The sequence below is a fragment of the Rana temporaria genome, chromosome 5 (assembly GCF_905171775.1).
Source record: "Rana temporaria chromosome 5, aRanTem1.1, whole genome shotgun sequence".
NCBI lineage: Eukaryota > Metazoa > Chordata > Amphibia > Anura > Ranidae > Rana > Rana temporaria.
Window position 1 is genome coordinate 416136120 of NC_053493.1, and position 24907 is coordinate 416161026.

Here is a 24907-nt window from a genome sequence, read left to right on the forward strand (position 1 = left end):
AGGCAACTACTTCTCCTGCCTTAAGCTGTTTATTGGCAAAGGTTGACGGCATGTCACACCGGTTAGGCCTTACGTTCCCATATGCGTCTGTCTTGTTCAGGAGAAGGAACTCTAAGGCCCCGTACACACGAGAGGATCGATCCGCTGGAATTGATCCGCGGACCGGCTCCAGCGGATAGATCCCCTGGTGTGTACGATCCAGCGGATCTGTTTCCGCGGATTTTTGTCCCTGGGGATGGATTTCCAGCGGATCAAAATTTCTTGACATGCTAAGAAATCGATCCGCTGGAATCCAGTCCAACGGATTGATCCGCTGGTCTGTACAGACTCAATGGATCAATCCGTCCGAATCCATCCCCCGCATGCGTCGTAATGATTCGACGCATGCGTGGAATTCCTGATATGACAGCGTCGCGCACGTCGCCTCGTCATCATCGCGGCGACGGCGCGACACGTCACCGCGGACGGAATTCCGCGGGGATTTTGATCTCATGGTTAGTACAACCATGAGATCAAAATCCGCCAGAGGATTTATCCGCGGAAACGGTCCCCCGGACCGTTTCCGCGGATAAATCCTCTCGTGTGTACCCGGCCATAGAGTTCTTGGGACGTATAAAAATTGTCTGTGGTGACACAGTAGCCCTGGTTCAGCAATGGCTCAATCAAGGAAAGAACCAAAGCGGTTGCCATTCCAAAACTGCTGAATCGCTGGCAGAATTTGGTCCCTTTCCCGGTGTACAGGACTGAATTCCAGATGTACCCACAGCTGGATTCACATAGCATAAATGACTTTATGCCAAATCGAGCGCGCTTTGATGCGATATATTGTATCCAGCTATACCTTTGTAGGCCATGAGATTTCCGTCAATAGTTATGTCTCGCTCAGGAACATAGGTCTGCTGGAAATTTTACAAAATAAGCTGGTAAATCTCCCAATTTTTTTCAGCTTTGGAGCTGGATGAGAACTCTCATGAAATTTCTCATTATTTTCAAAGTGCAAATATTTCATAATCAGCGAAAATGTATATTCCGACATGACGGTGCCAGAAAAAGGTGTGGCCAATAATTTGTTGGTTGTCCAGTACTGCAGGGGTTTCCCCACCACTCCCTGTAAAATTATAAGGCCAAGAAACTTCCAGATGTCCTCTCTGGTTACTGGTTCCCATTTTCTGCGCCTTGAAAATCGCTGATGGGTAGCAGCTTGTTGCTCCTGGTGGCGATTCGTCTCCAAAACAATTTTGGTGATAACTTCATCCGTCAAAAAAAGTTCCACTTTGATCCAAGGTGCTCCTGTAAACGGAAATCTTGGGGGCGCTACGCGCTCCTTACCGCAATCAATTGAGGAACCAAGTCCGCACATCGCTGCGCACAGTCACAGGATCATCACTGAAATCACTTTCTGCGTCTGATGACGAACTTCCCCACGCGTGGCTGTCACTCAACTCCTCTGCAATCGATTCTGTATCGCTGTCGCTGTTTTCCAGCAGGTCGCATAGCGATTTTGAGGTGGAGGCGCGCTTTTTTGATGCCATGGTCGCTGTGCCGTTTACAGTCACAAAGTACAGTAAATCTGCAGACAAGGGCACTGGAGAAAGCACTGGGGGGCAATCAAAGGTCACTGTATATTATTTTTTATTGTAATCCAATAGTATCAGTGTGTTTTACTTTGTTTCTACTTTTGACTGTTTAAATTTGGCGCACTGCACCCTGAACCCCCCGAACCCACCCACTTATGACACTTCTCCTCCCAACCAATCAGGACAGGAGGCGGATCTAAAGAAGACCGGGTTAGCTGGGAGGAGAGGGAAGCCGTGGCGCTGTGACCCTAGAAGGGTGAGTGTGGACCTGGGGAAGGGGGGGGGGGTTGTTTGCCAACCCCAATTTTTTTTTTAGCAACAGTCGCCACTGCTGGAAAACCATTAAAGTTTATGTAAAAGCAGGTGTCCCAGTACTTTTGACAATATACAGGTAGAATGGCGCTTCTTTGTGCGGGCGTAACGTATCCTATTTACGTTATGCCGCCGCAACTTTTACAGGCAAGTGCCGTATCCTTAAAAGAAAGTTGCGGCGGCGTAGCGTAAATAGCCCGGCGTAAGCCCACCTAATTCAAATTCTGAAGAGGTGGGCGTGTGTTATTTAAATCAGGCTTGACCTGACGTGATTGACGTTTTTCCCGAACGGCGCATGCGCCGTCCGTGGAATTTCCCAGTGTGCATTGCTCCGCAAGGACGTCATTGGATTCGACGTGAACGTAAATTACGTCCAGCCCCATTCACGGACGACTTACGCAAACGACGTAACTTTTTAAAATTTGACGCGGGAACGACAGCCATACTTGACATAGGATACGCCTCATATAGCAGGGGTAACTATACGCCGGGAAAAGCCTTACGGAAACGCCGTAAATGTACTGCGTCGGCCAGGCGTACGGTCGTGAATTCGCGTATCTAGCTGATTTACATATTCTAGGTGTAAATCAGCGTACACGCCCCTAGAGGCCAGCGTAAATATGCAGTTAAGATCCGACGGCGTAAAAGACTTACGTTAGTCGGATCTTAGTCAAATCTAGGCATATCTGATTCTATGAATCAGGCGCATAGATACGACCGGCCGGACTCAAAGATACGACGGCGTATCAGGAGATACGCCGTCGTATCTTTTCTCTGAATCTACCCCATAGTGTATTCCTATTGTAGTGAGTGATGACCCAGTAGGTATGCAGGGAAGATGAGCAAACTTCAATACTACCAAGAATGTTATAGCTAGATTCACAAAGAGTTAAGCCGGCGTAACTCTGAATCTGCGCCGTCGTACATTTAAGTGTATTCTCAAATTGAGATACACTTAAATGTAGCTAAGATACGACGGCCTGCGCCGTCGTATCTTAGCTATCTAGTTTTGCCGGCCGCTAGGGGCGTGAATGCTGATTTACACCTAGAATGCGTAAATCAGCAAGATATGCCTATTCACGAATGTACGCTTGCCCGTCGCAGTAAAGATACACCCTTTACATAAGGCGTTTTTAGGCGTAAAGTTAGTCGAACAAAAAGCTGGCCTAGCCAATGTTAAGTATGGCCGTCGTTCCCGCGTTGAATTTTGAAAATTTTACGTCGTTTGCGCAAGTCGTCCGTGAATGGGGCTGGACGTAATTTACGTTCACGTCGAAACCAATAAGTCCTTGCGGCGTACTTTGGAGCAATGCACACTGGTATATGTCCACGGACGGCGCATGTGCCGTTCGTTAAAAACGTCAATCATGTCGGGTCATGGTTTATTTACATAAAACACGCCCACCTCTTCACAATTTGAATTAGGCGTGCTTACGCCGGCCCATTTACGCTGCGCCGCCATAACTTAGGAGGCAATACAGCAGTTGCCTCTCTGACTTACGGCAGCGTAGCGTAAATACGATACGCTACGCCGGCTCAAAAATACGCCGCCCTACGTGAATCCAGCTATTAGAGTTTTGCCGAACAAGAACAGGAATCAGGCGTAATGGCAAAATGCAGGATTGTTATTTTTAATATTTAGTAGGTTTATTGTGCGCTGCTTTTTGTATATATTGTGTTTTTTTATTTTACAGCTGTTATCAAATATGATGAATTTCACGAGGCTGTCCAAAATCTCATTGGGCAAGATGTCAAGCGCAAAGACAGCGCAGCTTTGTTTGAGAAAATTACCAAATACCCCGATGCTCCAGTCAATTGGAATGAAGTGAGTGAATATTTTTTCTGTAGTATTGCCATCCTTTCTTTTTAAATAATATACAATATGTAAAGTTGACTTACACCTACAATCCCAAACACACTAAACCCAAGTCAGCCCCGGCAAGATTTTACCCCCCTTTCTGACCAGAGCACTTTTTAAAATTTGGCATTGTGTTGCTTTAACTGACAATTGCATGGGTCTGTAATGCTGTACCCAGGCCCGGACTGGCCATAGGGCAGACCGGGGATATGTCCGACGGGCCACGGGCATGTCACGTCTCCCCCCCAGTGTAACATGCAGGGGGTCCAGAACTGTTAGGGGGGTGTCTGTGTAACAAACTGTGGGGGGCTGTGTTATGTAAAGGGGTCCAGAGGTGCAGTGCTATGTAATGTAAAGGGGCCCAGAGGTGCAGGGTGGTGCTGTGTAATGTAAAAGGGTCCAGAGGTGCAGGGTGCTGTGTAATGTAAAGGGGCCCAGAGGTGCGGGGTGCTGTGTAATGTAAAGGGGTCCAGAGGTGCGGGGTGCTGTGTAATGTAAAGGGGTCCAGAGGTGCAGGGTGCTGTGTAATGTAAAGGGGTCCAGAGGTGCAGGGTGCTGTGTAATGTAAAGGGGTCCAGAGGTGCAGGGTGCTGTGTAATGTAAAGGGGTCCAGAGGTGCAGGGTGCTGTGTAATGTAAAGGGGTCCAGAGGTGCAAGGTGGGGTGTAATGTAAAGGGGTCCAGAGGTGCGGGGTGCTGTGTAATGTAAAGGGGTCCAGAGGTGCAGGGTGCTGTGTAATGTAAATGGGTCCAGAGGTGCAGGGTGCTGTGTAATGTAAAGGGGTCCAGAGGTGCAGGGTGCTGTGTAATGTAAAGGGGTCCAGAGGTGCAGGGTGCTGTGTAATGTAAAGGGGTCCAGAGGTGCAAGGTGGGGTGTAATGTAAAGGGGTCCAGAGGTGCAGGGTGTTGTGTAACGTAAAGGGGTCCAGAGGTGCAGGGTGCTGTGTAATGTAAAGGGGTCCAGAGGTGCGGTGCTGTGTAATGTAAAGGGGTCCAGAGGTGCAAGGTGCTGTGTAATGTAAAGGGGTCCAGAGGTGCAGGGTGCTGTGTAATGTAAAGGGTCCAGAGGTGCAGGGTACTGTGTAATGTAAAGGGGTCCAGAGGTGCAGAGTGCTGTGTAATGTAATAGGGTCCAGAGGTGCAAGGTTCTGTGTAATGTAAAGGGGTCCAGAGGTGTAGGGTGCTGTGTAATGTAAAGGGGTCCAGAGGAGCAGGGTGCTGTGTAATGTAAAGGGGCCCAGAGGTGCAAGGTGCTGTGTAATGTAAAACTGTCCAGAGGAGCAGGGTGCTGTGTAATGTAAAGGGGTCCAGAGGAGCAGGGTGCTGTGTAATGTAAAGAGGTCCAGGGGTGCAAGGTGCTGTGTAATGTAAAGGGGTCCAGAGGTACAAGGTGCTGGAACCCCACATTTTTAAGGGACCAAAAGTAATGGGACAGATTAACAATCATAAATTCAATTTTCACTTTTTAATACTTGGTTGCAAATCCCTTGCAGTCAATTTCAGCCTGAAGTGTGGAACGCGATGAAATCACCAGACGTCGGGTTTCATCCCTGATGATGCTCTGCCAGGCCTCTACTGCAACTGTCTTCAGTTCCTGCTTGTTCTTGGGGCATTTTCCCTTCAGTTTTGTCTTCAGCAAGTGAAATGCTCAATCGGATTCAGGTTAGGTGATTGACTTGGCCATTGCATAACATTCCACTTATTTTCCTTAACCACCTAAGACCCGGACCTTTAGACAGATAAAGGACCTTGCCCCTTTTTGCGATTCGGCACTGCGTTGCTTTAACTGACAATTTAAAATGCATTGTTTACTGTGAAAATTACAATTGCAGTTTGGGAGTTAACCACAAGGGGGCGCTGATGGAGTTATGTATGACCTCATCTGTATTTCTAACTGTAGGGGGGTGTGGCTGTAGGTGTGACGTCATCGATTGTGTATCCCTATATAAGGGAACACACGATCGATGACGGCGCCACAGTGAAGAACGGGGAAGCTGTGTTTACACACAGCTCTCCCCGTTCTTCAGCTCCAGGGAGCGATCGCGGGACTCCAGCGCCGATCGGGTCCGCGAGTCCCGCGGTCACGGAGCTTTGGACCGGGTCACGTGCACGCGCCGTATATCAACGTATATCGGCGTGAAGGGGTCTTTAAGTGGTTAAAAAACTCTGGTTTCTTTCGCAGTATGCTTCGGGTCATTGTCCATCTGCACTGTGAAGCGCCGTCCAATGAGTTCTGAAGCATTTGGCTGAATATGAGCAGATAATATTATTGCCCGAAACACTTCAGAATTCATCCTGCTGCTTTTGTCAGCAGTCACATCATCAATAAATACAAGAGAACCATTGGCAGCCATACATGCCCACGCCATTACACTACCACCACCATGCTTCACTGATGAGGTGGTATGCTTTGGATCATGAGCAGTTCATTTCCTTCTCCACACTCTTCTCTTTCCATCACTCTGGTACAAGTTGATCTTGGTCTCATCTGTCCATAGGATGTTGTTCCAGAACTGTGAAGGCTTTTTTAGATGTTGTTTGGCAAACTCTAATCTGGCCTTCCTGTTTTTGAGGCTCACCAATGGTTTACATCTTGTGGTGAACCCTCTGTAGTCACATACATCTACCTCCTGGAGAGTGTTCTTGATCTGGCCAACTTTTGTGAAGGGAATTTTCTTCACCAGGGAAAGAATTCTTCGGTCATCCACCACAGTTGTTTTCCGTGGTCTTCCGGGTCTTTTGGTGTTGCTGAGCTCACCGGTGCGTTCTTTCTTTTTAAGGATGTTCCAAACAGTTGATTTGGCCACACCTAATGTTTTTGCTATCTCTCTGATGGATTGTTTCATACATTTATATAGAGGACCAAGGCATATATGCTTTAGTGCATGAAACAATAAAATAAACAAAAATAAAATATATAATAAAATGAAGTAACTTCGATTGGAACTTTTCAATTAGCTTAGCGGGAGGTAGTACTTCCCTTAGGCCTGATAAGCCCAGGGATGGGGCAATATAAAAGCAAAAAAAAAGAGAGTAGGAGAGGGGGAACAACCAGAAGGGGAAGGAATGTTGGGAGTAGATATCCCCAGAACATGAAAAGTTGGATGAAAAGGAGAAAAACAGAGAGCAGAGAGGGCCTCTTGCCCAGGGAGTGAAGTTGGATCCGGGAAGGTTAGCTCGTTTGTGCCACCACCTGTGTATATTCATCACGTCAGTGTACACAAAGTGGTTCCAGGGTCGCCAGGTCTCTCGGAAGTTCTCCTCCCGGTTATGCAAAGTAGCGGTGAGATCCTCCATGTCTCTCAATTTGTTCACCTTAGAGATCTACCGAGATTTTGATGGGGGTTTTTCCGATCTCCAGCAAAGGGAGATACATGCCATGGCCGCATTCAGCAGCTGGATTGTGAGAGAGGCCTTATATTTCTTGATCAGTCTTTCTGCAAGATGAAGCAGACAAGCCGCCGGGTTCCCTTCCAGGTCAACATTTGTCAGTTGCTTGACTGTGCAGATCACCTCACGCCAAAAGGGGGCAAGTTTGGGAAAATCCCAGAAAATATGCAGCATCGTCCCTTCAGCATTTCCACATCACCAGCATACACTGGGGACATGTGGGAGGAAATGGTGCAAAGTGGTAGGCACTTTGTACCATCTGGTTAAGATCTTAACATGTCTCCTGGATCCTCATGGCTATAGACATTTGGGAGAAATGAAGGATCTTCGTTTTCTGATAGTCAGTAAACTGGGTGCCTAAGTCTGACTCCCATTTGGTTAGGACCTCTGGGAACCCGCCTTCTGACATTTGACCTCTGGGGGAGGTTCCTGTTCCAATTCCTGAGTCCTAGCCTAATGCCGCGTACACACGACCGTTTTTCGGGTTAAAAAAAAATATGTTTTTTTTTTATGTCATTAAAAACGATTGTGTGTGGGCTCCAGAGCATTTTTCATGATCTAAAAAATGGGCATTAAAAATTTCGAACATGCTCTATTTTTTCACAACGTTTTTAACGTTGTCATTTTTAAGGTTGTAAAAAATGGTCGTGTGTTGGCTTTAACGACGTGAAAAAAACGCGCATGCTCAGAAGGAAGTTATGAGACAGGAGCGCTCGTTCTGGTAAAACTACCGTTCATAATGGAGTAAGCACATTCATCACGCTGTAACAGACTGAAAAGCCCGAATCGTCTTTTACTAACACAAAATCAGCAAAAGCAGCCCCAAGGGTGGCGCCATCCGAATGGAACTTTATAGTGCCGTTGTACGTGTTGTAAGTCACCGCGCTTTGCTAGAGCATTTTTTTTTCACGATCGTGTGTAGGCAAGGCCGTTTTAATGATCGTTTTTTCTAGACCCTTAAAAACGTCATTTTTTAGAACCCGAAAAACGGTCGTGTGTACGCGGCATTAGTCTTCAATGGTAAAAACTCTAACCCTAACCCTGAAGCTGAAAACTGGCTGGGGTAGGTAGGGGGTGAAAGTGGCAGGTATTGAAGGAGTTAACAACAGTTTTTTGTGTGATTATAGCAGGCAGACCTCCCATACAGCACAGAGGAAGAAGGAAAGTAATAGGCCGCACAAATTGTTATCTATATTGTTATCTCTTTTGTTATCTATATTGTTATCTATATTGTTATCTACTGTATATTGTTATCTCTATTGTTAGCTATATTGTTATCTCTATTGTTAGCTATATTGTTATCTCTATTGTTATCTATATTGTTATCTATACTGGCCCAGATTCAGGTAGCCTTGCGCTTTTTTTACGTAGGCCGTTTTTGCCCTGCGCCCCCGCAAATTTTCTGCGCTACCCGCGATTCACGGAGCAGTAGCTCCGTAAATTGCATAGGCGCTCCGGCAAAATGCCCGGCGTAAGCGCGCGCAATTTAAATGATCCCGTAGGGGGCGGGAATGATTTAAATTAGGCGCGTTCCCGCGCCGAGCGTAGGGCGCATGCTCCGTCGGGAAACTTTCCCGACGTGCATTGCGGTAAATGACGTCGCAAGGACGTCATTTGCTTCAAAGTGAACGTGAATGGCGTCCAGCACCATTCACGATTCACTTACGCAAACAACGTAAATTTCAAATTTCGCGACGCGGGAACGACGGGTATACTTTAGCATTGGCTGCCCCTGCTATTAGAAGGGGCAGCCTTACGCAAAAACCGACGTACGCAAACGACGTAAACTGCATACGCAGGGCTCGCGTAGGGTAGTGAATCGGCGTTAGTATGCAATTTGCATACTATACGCTGACCACTACCGGAACGCCCCCTAGCGGCCATCGCAAGAATGCAGCCTAAGATATGCGGGCATAAGAGCCTTATGCCACGCGTATCTTAGGCTACAGTCGGCGTAATGAGCTTTCTGAATACAGAACACTCGTTACGCCCGGGCAAGTAAGCAATTGCGCTGCGTAACTATGGTTAATTGCTCTCTGAATCCGGGCCACTGTTAGCTCTATTGTTATCTCTATTGTTAGCTATATTGTTATCTCTATTGTTATCTCTATTGTTAGCTATATTGTTAGCTATTGTCATTTTGCAGTTTGCTTTGCAATGTATACAGCTGACTCGGATAACTTTTTTTTTTCTCAGTAAATTTCAGATTTGTTTCAGTTCTATTTATAGAGATAATTATTCACATTTCTTACAAGTCTTCATTTTGGCACCGTCTATATATATTCCATATTTGTATTTTAGACGATTTACTGCTTTCTGAGCGAAAAGAAAATTACTGAGTTAATAATGTATGAAGACAATAAACTTTTCCCCTTATCCGAAAGAAAGACAATTGAAAGTGCAACAGGTAATAAAATGTTCATTATTACAATTAAGCTAAAACCCAATTTACACAATTCTGTACACAATACAAAAGCCATATTATGAATGCCCATCAGAGGTACAATATAATGTTGTAATTGGGGGGAAAATGTTGCTCTATATTCTTTTCCTAACTGAATAGGCGTGCGCGGGGGGTGTGCTGGATTTGCCTGGGCACACCCTAATTACACTGATCACAAGAGCCGATAATCAGGCAGTACAGCCTGCCTTCCTGTACCGGGCCTGTGTCCTTGTGTTCAAAAGGGGGGCCCGGGCACCTGGCGAGCAGGAGGACCGGCGGCTGTTCTGCATTGTTAAATATACCGATCCCCTTGTTCCTTCCCCTGCAGCGCTGACGGCCACTCCTCCTCTCCCTCCCTTGGGCTTGGCCCCTTAGTTCCAGTGAAGGGAACTCTTATAGCTAGATTCAGAAAGAGTTAGGCCGGCATATCAGTAGATACACCGACCTAACTCTGAATCTTCGCCGTCCTAAGTTTAAGTGTATTCTCAAACTGAGATACACTTAAACCTATCTAAGATACGACGGCTTGCGCCGTCGTATCTTAGGGTGCAATATTTAGGCTGGCCGCTAGGTGGCGCTTCCGTTGAGTTCGGAGTAGAATATGTAAATCACTAGATACGCCTATTCACGAACATACGTGCGTCCGTCGCAGTAAAGATACGCCGTTTCCGTAAGAGATACGCCGCCTAAAGATAAACATGCCCCCTAGGTGGCGTAGCCAATGTTAAGTATGGCCGTCGTTCCTGCGTCGAAATTTGAAAATTTTACGTCGTTTGCGTAAGTCGTCCATGAATAGGGCTGGACGTAATTTACGTCCACGTCGAAACCAATACATCCTTGCGGCGTACTTTGGAGCAATGCACACTGGGATATGTACATGGACGGCACATGCGCCGTTCGTAAAAAACGTCAATCACGTCGGGTCACGAGTAATTAACCTAAAACACGCCCCCATCCTCATTTGAATTAGGAACGCTTACGCCAGCCACATTTACGCTACATTTAAATACAGTACTTGCCTATCTAACTTACGGCGGCGTAGTGTAAATACTCGACGCTACGCCGCCGCAAAGATGCGCGCCCCTACATGAATCCAGCTATTAAAGTGGTTGTTAAAAAATGGCTTAAGTCTATGCCAGCCCCTCTATTAGAGGCTGGCATAGCACACTATGTAAGTCATTTAAAAAAACGAGCAGTCTAAATACCCATTTAGAGCTGTCTTCAGGCCGGTCTCATGACTCGTGGCCACTTTAGAGCTCTGAAGGATTGGCTTCTGCAGGAGGGGCCCTGATCTCCCTTTGATGTCAGCTGTGGAGATCACGTCCTCCCACGGAAGCCCTGTCTCGGAGCTGTAAAGCGGCCGCGAGTAACGTGACCGGCCTGAGGACAGCTCTAAGTAGCTATTTACAACTCTCATTTTCAGAAAGCAAGTAGTATGTCAGCCTCTAATAGAGGGGCTGGCAGTGACAATTGTAGTTTTTTTTTTAAATAATAGCAACAGGGAGTGAAGACAGACACAGGGAGAGGGAGCTGACAGGCAGGAAGGAGGGGGTGAGGGGGAGATAGGAGAACTGAGAGAAAGGCAACGTATGACGGAGGGACGCACCCAGACCACGGTGGTAAGGGCTCAGTAGCCCTGATTTTTGTGGTCGGTACAGAGAGGGCTTACAGGAAGTGGCAGGTTCAGGGAGTTTTTTTTTTTACAGTTTAGAGAAGGGCAGATTACACAGCACAAGCACTGTGCTGTTTAATTTGCTTTAAGGGACCAGGATCTGAATTTTTTTGGGGGGGGTTAACAAACACTTTAAGGTGTCAGCATACCAAGACATGTTGGACAATTTCATGCTCTCAACTTTGTGGGAACTGTTTGGGGATGACCCCTTCCTGTTCCAACATGACTGCGCACCAGCGCACAAAGCAAGGTCCATAAAGACATGGATGAACGAGTTTGGGCTGGGGGAACGTGACTGGCCTACACAGAGTCCTGACTTCAACTCGATAGAACACCATTGGGATGAATTAGAGTGGAGACTGCGAGCCAGACCTTCTCCTCCAACATCAGTGCCTGACCTCACATATGCGCTTCTGGAAGAATGGTCACTAGTTACTCAGAAGAAATGTAGTTTAGCAAAGTGGCACTGAAAGAATTATCTGTGAACCATGATGGCCCATGAAAGAAAAGTGCTCTGTGCCTACTGGCTGTCAAGAGCCATATTTCATATAATTTTTATGTTGAGGGGCCCCCGAACCTGAAGTGCCATGGGCCCCCCAAGGTCTAAATCTGCCACTGCCTCTGGCAATAGAGTAAAATGCCACAGTAATACCGAGTTATGAATATTTATGTTCCCCCCTAGCCAACAGCTAGGAGGTTTATTGTAACTGGTGCATGCTGGGGGAGAGCATAAATAGTTGGGGTGGAACTTGCAGGCTTTCTTTTCCCTGAACTCTGGCCTGGGGAGGGTGTGTGTTATGCAGCTGTGTGGGTAAGCCACTGCGCTTCAATCCCACCCAGTTCTGTGACACTAGCGAATGAATATTCGCTATTCTTCCTCATTCTCCTCCCGGCCAATCAGGAAGCCCCTATTGACCAAGAAGTTTTAGGACACCCTGGGCAATCGTGTCTCAGGATGTCTTAGTATCTATCCGGCCGGACGGAGAATGTTTCCTGTGTGTTCGCTGGAGCGGGCCGGCTCTTCCTTCTCCCTTCCTCCTCAAGGCAAGGCAGCCTCTAAGGGTGACCGCCACTGTCTCCCGGGGGGGGGGGGGGGGTTGGTGGTGTATGACTCATGGTTAGTGTTTGGCTGATGCCATTTATTATCAGTCAATTGTGTTTACTTTTTTTTAAATCATAATGACAACAGAAACGACCCAAATGACCCAGATCAAAAGTTTACAAACCCTGGTGATTTTGGCCTGATAACATGCACACAAGTTGACACAAAGGGGTTTGAATGGTTATTAAAGGTAACCATCCTCACCTGTGATCTGTTTGCTTGTAATTAGTATGTGTGTATAAAGGGTCAATGAGTTTCTGGACTCCTGACAGACCCTTGCATCTTTCATCCAGTGCTGTACTGACGTTTCTGGATTCTGAGTCATGGGGAAAGCAAAAGAATTGCAGGGAAGGGTAGTTGAACTGTATAAAACAGGAAAGGGATATAAAAAGATATCCAAGGAATTGAGAATGCCAATCAGCAGTGTTCAAACTCTAGTCAAGAAGTGGAAAATGAGGGGTTCTGGTGAAACCAAACCACGGTCAGGTAGACCAACTAAAATTTCAGCCACAATTGCCCGGAAAATTGTTCGGGATGCAAAGAAAAACACGCAAATAATTTCAGGTGAAATACAGGACTCTCTGAAAACATGTGGTGTGGCTGTTTCAAGATGCACAATAAGGAGACACTTGAAGAAAGATGGGCTGAATGGTCGAGTCTCCCGAAGAAAGTCATTACTACGCAAGTGTCACAAAGTATCCCGCTTACAATACGCCAAACAGCACAGAGACAAGCCTCAATCCTTCTGCAACAAAGTCATTTGGAGTGATGAGACCAAAGTTGAGCTTTTTATCCACAACCATAAACACCACACTTGGAGAGGAGTCAACAAGGCCTATGATGAAAGGTACACCATTCCTACTGTGAAACACGGAGGTGGAACACTGATTTTTTTTGGGGATGTGAGCTACAAAGGCACAGGAAATTTGGTCAAAATTGATGGAAAGATGAATGCAGAATGTTATCAAATAATACTGGAGGAATATTTCATTCATCAGCCAGGAATCTGCCCATGGGACCATCATGACAATGATCCAAAACACAAGGCCTCCTGTCATTGGCTACAGCAGAATAAAGTCTCCTGACCTCATTTTTTATTAAGCCCCTCTGGGGAGATCTCCAACGTGCCGTTCACGCAAGACAGTCCAAGAATTTACAGGAACTGGAGTTTTTTACCGAGAGGAATGGGCAGCTTTACCATCTGAGAAGATAAAGAGCCTCATCCACAAATACCACAAAAGACTTCAAGCTGTCATTGATGTTATAGGGGGCAATACACGGTATTAAGAACTGGGGTATGTAAACGTTTGATCAGGGTCATTTGGGTAGTTTATGTTGTGATTTTGATTTTAAAAAGCTTCAGCCAAACGCTAACCATGAGTGATAGAAAAGTTTTTGTGTTATTATTCATATTCTCTGAAAAATGGAAATAAAGAAATCATAAAATGTAAACTTATGAGCACAACTGTACCTAAAATAGCTTAGTATGTATTAGTGAGTATAAGTTTCTTAGATCATCAGCAGGTCAATGTTACTGAGTTCATCTCTTTTGCTAACAGGAGGTCGTAAAAAGTGGAACGATGTAATCCAATGTATTGTTAGGGTGCCAACAATGGAAGCCGTATTGACTGTTTCAAAACATGGAGTCATATCCCTTTTTAACAGCCAGGTATATTGATAATGTATAATCTTAATGGTTGAAATGATCTCCTCATTCCAACAGAGTAATTTCTGAATGTGCCCATATCAGGGTAAGTACTGGCTGAATTGAGTATCATAACCACTTGAAGGCCAAGCATTTTCTCTCACTTTTTGTATACATGTGTGAAGTAAATGCTGCAGTATACAAACTAATAAACATACAATAAATAAACAATATAATTACTATCCCAAAAGGTGATTACGGATTTACTCTATCTTTTGCATATATGTATTAACTTGTCTATTCCCATAGTTAGCTAGTCTATAAAAACTTAGATAAGCATAATGGTATAAGGTTAGCTATGAAAGAAAAACACATCAGTATAGTAAAACAATATCTTTCATTTATTTCCCAAGAAAATAGGAATATGCTAACATCAAACACTAACGTAAAGTATAACAGCAGAGTTTATGAAAAAAATAGCATCAAAGATACTTATACTTATCACACATGGTTTCATTGGCTGGGCTCTGGATGGTGTGACAGGTAAATCTGTGGGTGTTGTCACAGACGGCAGATACATTTCTCCCTTGTTTAGACAATACACCAATTATTATTAGGTGTCGGCTGCAGAAGTAGCCAGAAAGATTTAAGGGCGTTGGAAAACTTCAGCTGTTCAGAATGAGGCAATTAAGGCCTCTATAAGTAATCCAGAGGATTACTACTGATTGCTGCATCCTGAGGCTTTTTGAGTGAAGGAGAGGAGTGAGCAGAAATACTTCTGAAGAGGTGAGGTGCTGTTGATTTTTCTGTGTGATAAAAAATCAAAAAGACTATTGTTTTTCTGCTGTATGACCAGCAGTGTCTACCCAGCACTAGGCTGTGCCAGACTCCATAGATAGGTTCCTGTGTGGTGAAGGTAGACGCCCCAAGTGGCCAGGGTTTATTTTATGTTTTATTTTGTTTATGCTGTTTGGATGCTTGCACATGTTTCCAGCAAGAATAAACCAAAATCTTTGTTTTCAACCGTCTTCGACTGCCTTTCTGTCTAGTTCTGTGTGTAGTGAACCCCTTCCAGAGGGTCACACACCCCCACTACCGAGCTAACCCCTTACAATGGTAATAGAGACCGAGCCAAGAGGCTCACATAAGCAGGCCAAAAGGGAAAGGGGACAAGGGACTATATCTCTTTTGTAAGCCCTTTTCACTCAAACATTCACGCCCACTCGTAACCACCCCCACTTGCCTCCTATCCAATTAGATATTGCCAAGCGGTAGTCCTTGTAATATATTATATTGGCCTATAGGGGCAGCATTGTCCATGTCATCTCCAGGAGCTTGTTGATCTTTTGAGCTGTCATCAATTATCTTTGCAGCCATAGCTCTCTTTGAAGCTTGCTTGCAGAGTGGTTAATCAATGATCCTCATAGTCAGATCTGAGCCTGTATTGTCATGCAAAGTTAGAGGCTTAATTGGTTACATTCCAACTTGGGGGCCATATGCCTGCCCTCCAGGGAGTCAGAATATCAGAAATTATATTAACTCATTTTGCCTTCCAACAATGTGAAAATCTTTTTTGATTTTTTTGCTAGAAAATTAGTTAGAACCCCCAAACATTATGGGCCGGATTCAGAGAGACTTACGACGGCGTATCAGTAGATACGCCGTCGTAAGTCCGAATGCGCGCCGTCGTATCTTTGCGCGCATTCTTAAAATGAGATATGCCTCACTGTTGCTAAGATACGACCGACGTAAGTCTCCTACGCCGTCGTATCTTATGTGCATATTTACGCTGGCCGCTAGGGGCGTGTACGTGGATTTACGCGTTGAATATGTAAATGAGCAAGATACGCCGATTCACGAACGTACGTACGTACGTACGTGAAAGGGGAGGGCGGGAGGGTGTCGAATGCGATTGAATGGGCAGACTCACGGACATGAGGTGAGCTTGGAAGAGTCGGCCCAGTGACGTGTACAGGGGTCAAGTCCCGGGGAAAAAAGTGTGGGAACTCCCACCCAAGATCCACTCCCCCACCAAAAAATAAATAATAATACGCTCATATGCATAATTACTAAACCGCATGTTTTTTTTCTTTTCGATCCACTGTACCTTAGTAATCCTTTATGTTACTGTCCGCTTCCTGTATATGGATTCATTGGGTAGTGTGCGGGTATTCCGTCACTTCCTCAATGCCGCAATGTCTCCTGGGAGCTTTTGTCATTGTTCCCAGGAGACATTGCGGAGGTCTGCCGCGAGTTATCGCGGGATTTAGAAATAAGCAAGTTCTTTCTAAATCCTGCGATAACTTGCGGCAGACCTCCGCAATGTCTCCTGGGAACAATGACAAAAGCTCCCAGGAGACATTGCGGCATTGAGGAAGTGACGGAATACCCGCATACTAATCGATGAATCCATATACAGGAAGCGGCCAGTAAAATAAAGGATTACTAAGGTTCGCCTACCCATGTCAGTGACTAGAGCTGGGCATCACCGCTTAGTGAAGGATTGGCTCGTGCGGCTGCTCTAGTCCTGCAAAGGGAACTGAACTCCGATCCCACGCATTCCCGCAGGACTTGAGCCCTGGACGTGCAGTACCGCACACTGAACCGACAAAGAGCATGTGTGAGTGGGCTGCTTAGATACCCTCCGGGCTCCTCCCATAAACTCAGGCCACCATACTGGCCTTCTTATATATACTATAATATTGCAGAATTTGTATTTACAAATACTTTTGTAAATTGGCAGCACTAATGACATCTTATGCATATTTTTTCTATGCAGATGGAACACTATGCCCGTGTACATGTGGCTGTAAGTACACTGTATATTCTATTATTAAGTTCAATAAAGGTTGTGCATAGAGCAGAATATGTGTTTCTTGTAAAATATAGACAGTTTACACCTATAACCAAAAATATGACTTTTCTAGGCTGCACCTGTCATAAGATGAGATAAATACATTACCGGTCTACAACTTTTAGAACAACCCCATTTTTCCAGCTTTTATTGAAATTTAAACAAAGGTCAAGTCAAGGGTTGCACCGGTCTGGCTGTGGGCCGGGGTTGGAGAAAGCCCGTAGTGCATGTGCCCCTGGAGTAACAGTCCAGGGGTGCCATAATTCTCACTGCGTGAGTGTCACTCTGAGTTTTATTGGTATCTTTGTCACTGCACCATACACACTTTTTAACACCTGCCTCTTGGGCCGGGCCTTTTTGGCTAGAACCATAGGAATAAAAAATAAAAAAAATAGTTAGTTTGGTTGTCCAGGGTATGATTAACCTGGCATAAAAATCAAAAGAAACGGCCGGGTACATGCAAAGTCCCAACAACTTTTTTGTAATACAGTATCTGCTGCTTTCGGGATGGTTCCTTGATAGGGTCATAATTAGGGTTGTCCCGATACCGATTCTGGACCGATACCGAGCATTTGCCTGAGTACTTGTACTTGGTGCAAATGCTCCAATGCTTCACCTGATACCTGGACAGTCAGTGTGATCAGTGCGGTGGGGGAGCTACAAGCACTGATCACCGCTGACTATCCTTGTATCCTCCTCCATTCCCCCTCCATTCTGCTGCTGTCCCCCTCCGTGCTGCCAACCTTTTCCATGCTGCCGCCGTGTCCCCCCTCCTTGCTGCCGCCGTCATGCCCCCCTCCTTGCTGCCGCCGTCATGCCCCTCCGTCCTGCTACTGTGTCCCCCCATGCTGCTGTCATGTCCCCCTCCGTCCTGCCGCCGTGTGTCCCCCCTCCATCCTGCCGCCGTGTGTCCCCCCCTCCATGCTGCCGCAGTGTCCCCACTCCTTTCTGCCGCCGTCATGCCCCCCTCCGTGCTGCCAAGGTGTCCCCACTCCTTTCTGCCGCCGTCATGCCCCCCTCCATGCTGCCGCGGTGTCCCCACTCCTTTCTGTCGCCATCATGCCCCCCTTATTTCTTCCGCCATGTCCCCCCTCGATCTGTCAGGATGGAGAGTGGCGGAATGTACAGAGTCAGTGATCACTGACTCTGTCCATTCACATAACTGAAACATTGTAACCTCCTGTGATTACGATGTTTCAGTTTATGAATGAAAAGAAGCCGCTGGCTTCTCTCCTTTCATTTCAAAAATAAACAAATTGTAAAAAAAAAAAATTGTAAAAAAAAAAAAATAAAAAAAAAAAAAATACTGACACATGAGATTTAAAAAAAGTATCGGTATCGGCGAGTACTTGATAAAAAGTATCGGTACTTGTACTCGGTCCTAAAAAAGTGGTATCGGGACAACCCTAGTCATAATTATCCCACACTCATCCCCCGTATCTTCTTATCTTCTTACAATAATCATCACAATGTGCCTAATGCCGCGTACACACGACCGTTTTTCGGGTTGTAAAAAATTACGTTTTAATGGTCTAGAAAAAAACGAAGTTTTTTTCAACTCAATCGTTAAAACGGCCTTGCCTACACACGATCGTGAAAAAAAAATGTTCTAGCAAAGCGCGGTGACGTACAACACGTACGACGGCACAATAAAGGGGAAGTTCCATTCGCATAGCGCCACCCTTGGGGCTGCTTTTGCTGATTTTGTGTTAGTAAAAGACGATTCGCGCTTTTCAGTCTGCTACAGTGTGATGAATGTGCTTACTCCATTACAAACGCTAGTTTTATCAGAACGAGCGCTCCCGTCTCATAACTTGCTTCTGAGTATACGTTTTTTTTTCACGTTGTTAAAGCCCACACATGACCATTTTTTACGACGTTAAAAACGTTGTGAAAAATTAGAGCATGTTCTAAATTTTTAATGCCCATTTTTTACATCGTGAAAAATGCTCAGGAGCCCACACACAATCGTTTTTAATGACATAAAAAAAAACGTCAGTGTATAGTGTTTGATATACTAGTACGGCATTTTATATTTATATTGGCATTATTTTACACTTTTAGAGGTTGCGCTCATCACATTTCTCTTTTAGTATATAACGAGTAACATGAGTTATATTTTGCTGATGTTGTATTGTTTGTTCAAATATTTTATGTATTTTTAGGGAACTGCTTGGTTTCAAAGTTGTGATATCGTTATTCACATGAAAAAAGTTGTTGCTGTGTCAGAAGAAAGCCTTGTTTTTTGGGATTATAAATGGCTTGGAAAACCAGAGGTGTGTTTTGAAGTTAAAACTGTTTGGATATTTATTCTAGTAGCATTTGAAGCTTATTTGGTTACTTTCAAATAGGGATGAGCTTAGAGTTCGAGTCGAACTCATGTTCCAATCAAACATTGCCTGTTCGCCCGTTCGGCGAACAGCGAACAATTTGGGGTGTTCGCAGCAAATTTGAAAAGCCGCGGAACATCCTGTAAATGTCTATGGGAGAAATCTAAAGTGATAATTTTAAAGCCTAATGCCGCGTACACACGATCATTTTTCGGCATGTAAAAAACAACGTTTTTCAGCATCTAGAAAAAACGTTGTTTTTTCCAACTTCATCATTAAAACGACGTTGCCTACACAAGATCGTTTTAAAAAAATGCTCTAGCAAAGCGGGGTGACGTACAACACGTAGGACGGCACTATAAAGGGGAAGTTCCATGAGGATGACCCAACCCTTGGGGCTGCTTTAGCTGATTCCGTGTTAGTAAAAGACGATTCGCGCTTTTCTGTCTGTTACAGCGTGATGAATGTGCTTACTCCATTACGAACGGTAGTTTTACCAGAACGAGCGCTCCCGTCTCATAATTTGCTTCTGAGCACGGGTTTTTAACGTAGTTTTAGCCCACACACGATAATTTTTTACAACCCGAAAAACTACATATTTTAAAACGTCGTTAAAAAATGCAGCATGTTCAAATTTTTTTTTTGACGTTTTTCAGAACCCGAAAAATGATGTGGAGCCCACACACGATCGTTTTAAATGACATTTTTTAAAAACGTCGTTTTTTTCATGCCGAAAAATGATCGTGTGTACACGGCATAATATGCAAGTTATTGTCATAAAAAGTGTTTCCCGTTGCATCAGAGGGGGCGGGGTCACCCGTCACGTCACTGGGTAAGCCAGGTTTTCCCCTTGCGTTAGAGGGGCACGGGGTCATGTGATGGGTGGCCCCTGTCCTTAGCTACATAAGACCTGTCAGGCTGCGGTGACGATATTCCCGGGGTGTCTCCGGGGGAGACAGGATGCGCTGGGCTGGACATCTTATTGCTGGAGCCTGGACCTGGATGGAAGGAGATCATCCATCGCTGGACCCCGGAGAGGAGAGCATCCATTGCAGGATACCGACAGCGTTGGAGCGGAGACCGAGTGTGGATTACCACCGCTGGAATCTTTTTTTTTTATTATTATTTTTTGTTTTTAATAAAGGACTTATCCCAACAGTGTCTGTGTGTTTTACACTTTCTTTGTGAAATGGTAGGGGTACAATGTACCCCATTACCAATTCACATAGGGGGGCCCGCATCTTGGGGTCCCTTTTGTTAAAGGGGTCTTCCAGATTCTGATAAGCCCCCCCGCCCGCAGACCCCCACAACCACCGGGCAAGGGTTTTGGGGATGAGGCCCTTGTCCCCATCAACATGGGGACATGGTGCTTTGAGGGGTCACAGACCCCCAAAGTATCCTCCGAATGTTGAGGGCATGTGGCCTGGTACGGTTCAGGAGGGGGGGCGCTCTCTCTCGTCCCCCCTATTTTCCTGTGGCCTGCCACGCTGCGTGTTCGGATAAAGGGTCTGGTGTGGATTTTGGGGGGAAACTCCACGCCTTTTTTTTATTTTATTTGGGGTGAAGTTCCCCTTAAAATCCATACCAGACCTGAAGGGCCTGGTATGGATATTTGGGGGGAACCCCCACGTCATATTTTTTTTAATTTGACGCAGGGTTCACCTTAATATCCATACCAGACCTGAATGGCCTGGTAATTGAATTTGGGGGGACCCCTACGCATTTTTTTTTTTTATCATTGACTTTCAATGACTTTTCTCTGTATTGCCGGGAGCCAACATTTCATTATAGCTGCGAGTGATTTTAGATAATACTTAATACTGTATGAGTGTAAGGGACTTAGGGATCCCTAAATGTCCGTGGGCTAGGGGCGCAAATTACTTGTCTGGCCTTAGGTGCTGAAAACCCACGCTACAAAAATTCTACTGTTAGGTGTCCCCACAACTTGGGAAATTTTATCAAGGGGTCACGGCACTAGAAAGGTTGAGAACAACTGATGTAGAGGGTTCTTTACTGTATGAGCGGCAAGGATGTGGAATTCCCTTCCACAGGCAGTGGTCTCAGCGGGGGAAGCATCAATGGTTTCAAGAAACTATAGATAAGCACCTGAACGACCACAACATACAGGGAAATACACTGTAATACTGACATAGAATCACACACACAGGTTGGACTTGATGGACTTGTGTCTTTTTTTTCAACCTCACCTACTATGTAACTATTATTGTTGCACATCAAATTCTCTGTCATTTTTTTTGAAGGGTAGCTATACCTTCCTCCAACCAATGAAACATCGCCCAAAGTGTGTCTGTGCTGTGAATTCGCAAGAAGATTCTGAAAAGAATGGAATTTTGGTCGGAGATGATGCTGGATTTATTACCTTGTTTTCAATTGGAAAATATGAACTTAACAAATGCCGCACAAATCTTCATCTATTGTCTCAGCCGGGTCTCCTGCATTCTGGAAACTTCGAGCAGTAAGTCAGTTTGTTTTCTAAAAGTCATTTGCAAATTGCCAAAGAATAGCTCCCAACTGGTCGTATCTTGGTTTGAGGATTCAAACTAAAGATACGACGTGGGAAATTTGAAAGTACGCCGGCGTATCAGTCTACTTCTTCTGTGAATCTGGCCCTCTATTTTGTATGGATTGCATGGGTTGTTACCGACATGTGGTGAAAATTTCATATCAATAGCTACTTTAGAAATATATTTACCTGGTGACGTGTTCAATACTTATTTTACCCACTTTCCTATCCAATTACTAAGGCCCGGATTCACGTAGAACCACGCATCTTTGTGCGGGCGTAACGTATCCTATTTACGTTACGCCTCCGCAACTTTGACAGGCAAGTGCCGTATTCTCAAACCAAAGTTGCGGCGGCGTAGCGTAAATAGGCCGGCGTAAGCCCGCCTAATTCAAATGTGGTAGATGTGGGCGTGTGTTATGTAAATTTTATGTGACCCCACGTAAATGACGCTTTTTAAGAACAGCGCATTCACCGTCCGTGAAAGTATCCCAGTGCGCATGCTCCAAATTAACCCACAAGAAGCCAATGCTTTCGATGTGAACGTAAATGACGCCCAGCCCTATTCGCGAACGACTTACGCAAACGTCGTAAAATTTTCAAAATTCGTCGCGGGAACGACGTCCATACTTAACATTGGTACGCCTCATATAGCAGGGGTAACTTTACGCCGGGAAAAGCCTAACGTAAACGGCGTATCTGTACTGCGTCGGCCGGGCGTACGTTCGTAGCTGATTTACATATTTCTAGGCGTAAATCAGCGTACACGCCCCTAGCGGCCAGCGTAAATATGCAGTTAAGATACGACGGCGTAAGAGACTTACGCCGGTCGGATCTAATACAAATCAATGTGTAACTGATTCTAAGAATCAGGCGCATAGATACGACGGCTCGGACTCAGAGTTACGACGGCGTATCTGGAGATACGCCGTCGTAACTCGTACGAGAATCCGGGCCTAAGTCTTCAGCATAAGGATTAAAATAGATAATGTCAATTGAGAGCGTTTAGTTCCACTTTAACCACTTGCCGCCCATCATATAGCAAAATGACATCGGCAAAGTGGTTTAGTTATCCTGATGGGACGTCATATGACGTGATCAGGATAACGAGGCGGCGCGTGCCCGCAGGGGCCTGCAGCGTGGCGATCAGTGGTGCGGCGTGTCAGTCTGACACACCGCAACTCCGATCTAGGTAAAGAGTCTCTGACGCAGACTCTTTACCACGTGACCAGCTGTGTCCTATCACAGCTGATCACGGTGTAAACAGGAAAAGCCGCTTATCGGCTTTTCTTCACTTGCGTTTGTCAGACTAATGGGCACTGAAAGGCGGGACTGATAGGCATTTATAGGCGGCGCGATTGGCTGCTCCTCTGACAGGGGGGTCTGCTCTGATTGATTATCAGTGCAGCCCCCCTGAGGATCCCCACCTAGGACCACCAGGGACACCATCAGGACCACCAGGTATGCCCACCACTTGTGACTACCAGGTATGCCAACCATGGCCACCAGGGATGCCAATCAGTGCCCACAATTGATGCCAATCAGTGCCCATTAATAATGCCCGCCAGTGCCTGCCAATTGGTGATATCCATCAGTGCCACCTATCAGAGTGCCCATCAGTGCCGCCTTTCAGTGCCCAACAGTGCTGCATATCAGTGCCTCCTATCAATGCCCACCAGTGCTGCATATCAGTGCCCATCAGTGCCCTATATTAGTGCCATCATCAGTGCCACCTCAGTGGTGCACATTAGTGCCCTATATTAGTGCCATAAGTGCCACCTCATTGGTGCCACCTTATCAGTGCCCATCAGTGCCCAACAGTAAAGGTTTTTGTAACAGAAACAAAAGAAAATATATTATTTTGTTCAACATTTTCTGTATTTTTTATTTGTTTAGCGGAAAATAAAAACCGCAGGAGGTGATCAAATACCACCAAAAGAAATCGCTATTTGTGGGAACAAAATGATAAAAATGTAGTTTGGGTACAGTGTAGCACGACCGCGCAATTGTCATTTAAAAACCGGCAGCGCTGAAAGCTGAAAATTGACCTGGGCAGGAAGGGGGGTGAAAGTGCCCGGTACTGAAGTGGTTAACAAGGAAATTCCACCAATGACAGAGAAGGAAGGCAAGACAGGGAACTCCTTAAAGGAGAATAACAACCTGTCCTTAGCAATCAGAAAGTAATGATATACCGTATTTTCCGGCGTATAATGCCGCGTACACACCATCACTTTATGTGATGAAAAAAAACGACATTTTCTGTGAAGTAAAAAACGATGTTTTTGAAACTTCAATTTTCAAAGACGAAGTTGCCTACACACCATCGTTTTTCTCACAATGTTCTAGCAAAGCGAGGTTACGTTCCACCACGTTTTACCATTGAAGCTCGCTTCACAACTAGCTTCTGGGCATGCGCGGGTGTAAAAACGTCGTTTTGAAAGACGTTTTTTGCTACACACGGTCAATTTCTGTGAAGTAAAAAACGACGTTTTGAAAAACGACACATAAAATTGAAGCATGCTTCAATTTTTTTGGGTCGTTTTTTACAAGACATAAAACAACGTTTTCCCCCACACACGGTCATTTAACCACTTCCCGACCTCCTCATGTACATATACGTCAGCAGAATGGCACGGACAGGCACATCCACGTACCTGTACGTCCTCTGCTAGACGTGGGTGGGGGGTCCGATCGGGACCCCCCCCGGTACATGCGGAGGTCGGGTCCGCTCGGGGAGCGATCCGGGACGACGGCGCGGCTATTCGTTTATAGCCGCTCCGTCGCGATCGCTCCCCGGAGCTGAAGAACGGGGAGAGCCGTGTGTAAACACGGCTTCCCCGTGCTTCACTGTGGCGGCGCATTGATCGAGTGATCCCCTTTATAGGGAAGACCCGATCGATGATGTCATTCCTACAGCCACACCCCCCTACACTAGTAAACACACACTAGGTGAACACTAAATGTTACAGCGCCCCCTGTGTTTAACTCCCAAACTGCAACTGTCATTTTCACAATAAACAATGCAATTTAAATGCATTTTTGCTGTGAAAATGACAATGGTCCCAAAAATGTGTCAAAATTGTCCGAAGTGTCCGCCATAATGTCGCAGTCACGAAAAAAATCGCTGATCGCCGCCATTAGTAGTAAAAAAAAATAAAAAAAATAAAAATGCAAAAAAACTATCCCCTATTTTGTAAACGC

At 45.5% G+C, this 24907-nt stretch overlaps 1 protein-coding gene across 1 annotated transcript in view; it reads left to right on the plus strand.

Annotated features, from left to right (window-relative positions):
• The first annotated feature begins 1034 nt into the window (after positions 1–1034).
• LOC120941363 (WD repeat-containing protein 64-like) overlaps positions 1035–24907 on the plus strand; it is a 125672-nt gene continuing 101799 nt past the window's right edge. The window contains exons 1-4 of the mRNA XM_040354701.1: positions 1035–1053; positions 3584–3714; positions 19018–19128; positions 21444–21658. Of these exons, the coding sequence (XP_040210635.1) occupies positions 1035–1053; positions 3584–3714; positions 19018–19128; positions 21444–21658 (476 nt within the window). The remainder of the gene's footprint in view (positions 1054–3583; positions 3715–19017; positions 19129–21443; positions 21659–24907) is intronic.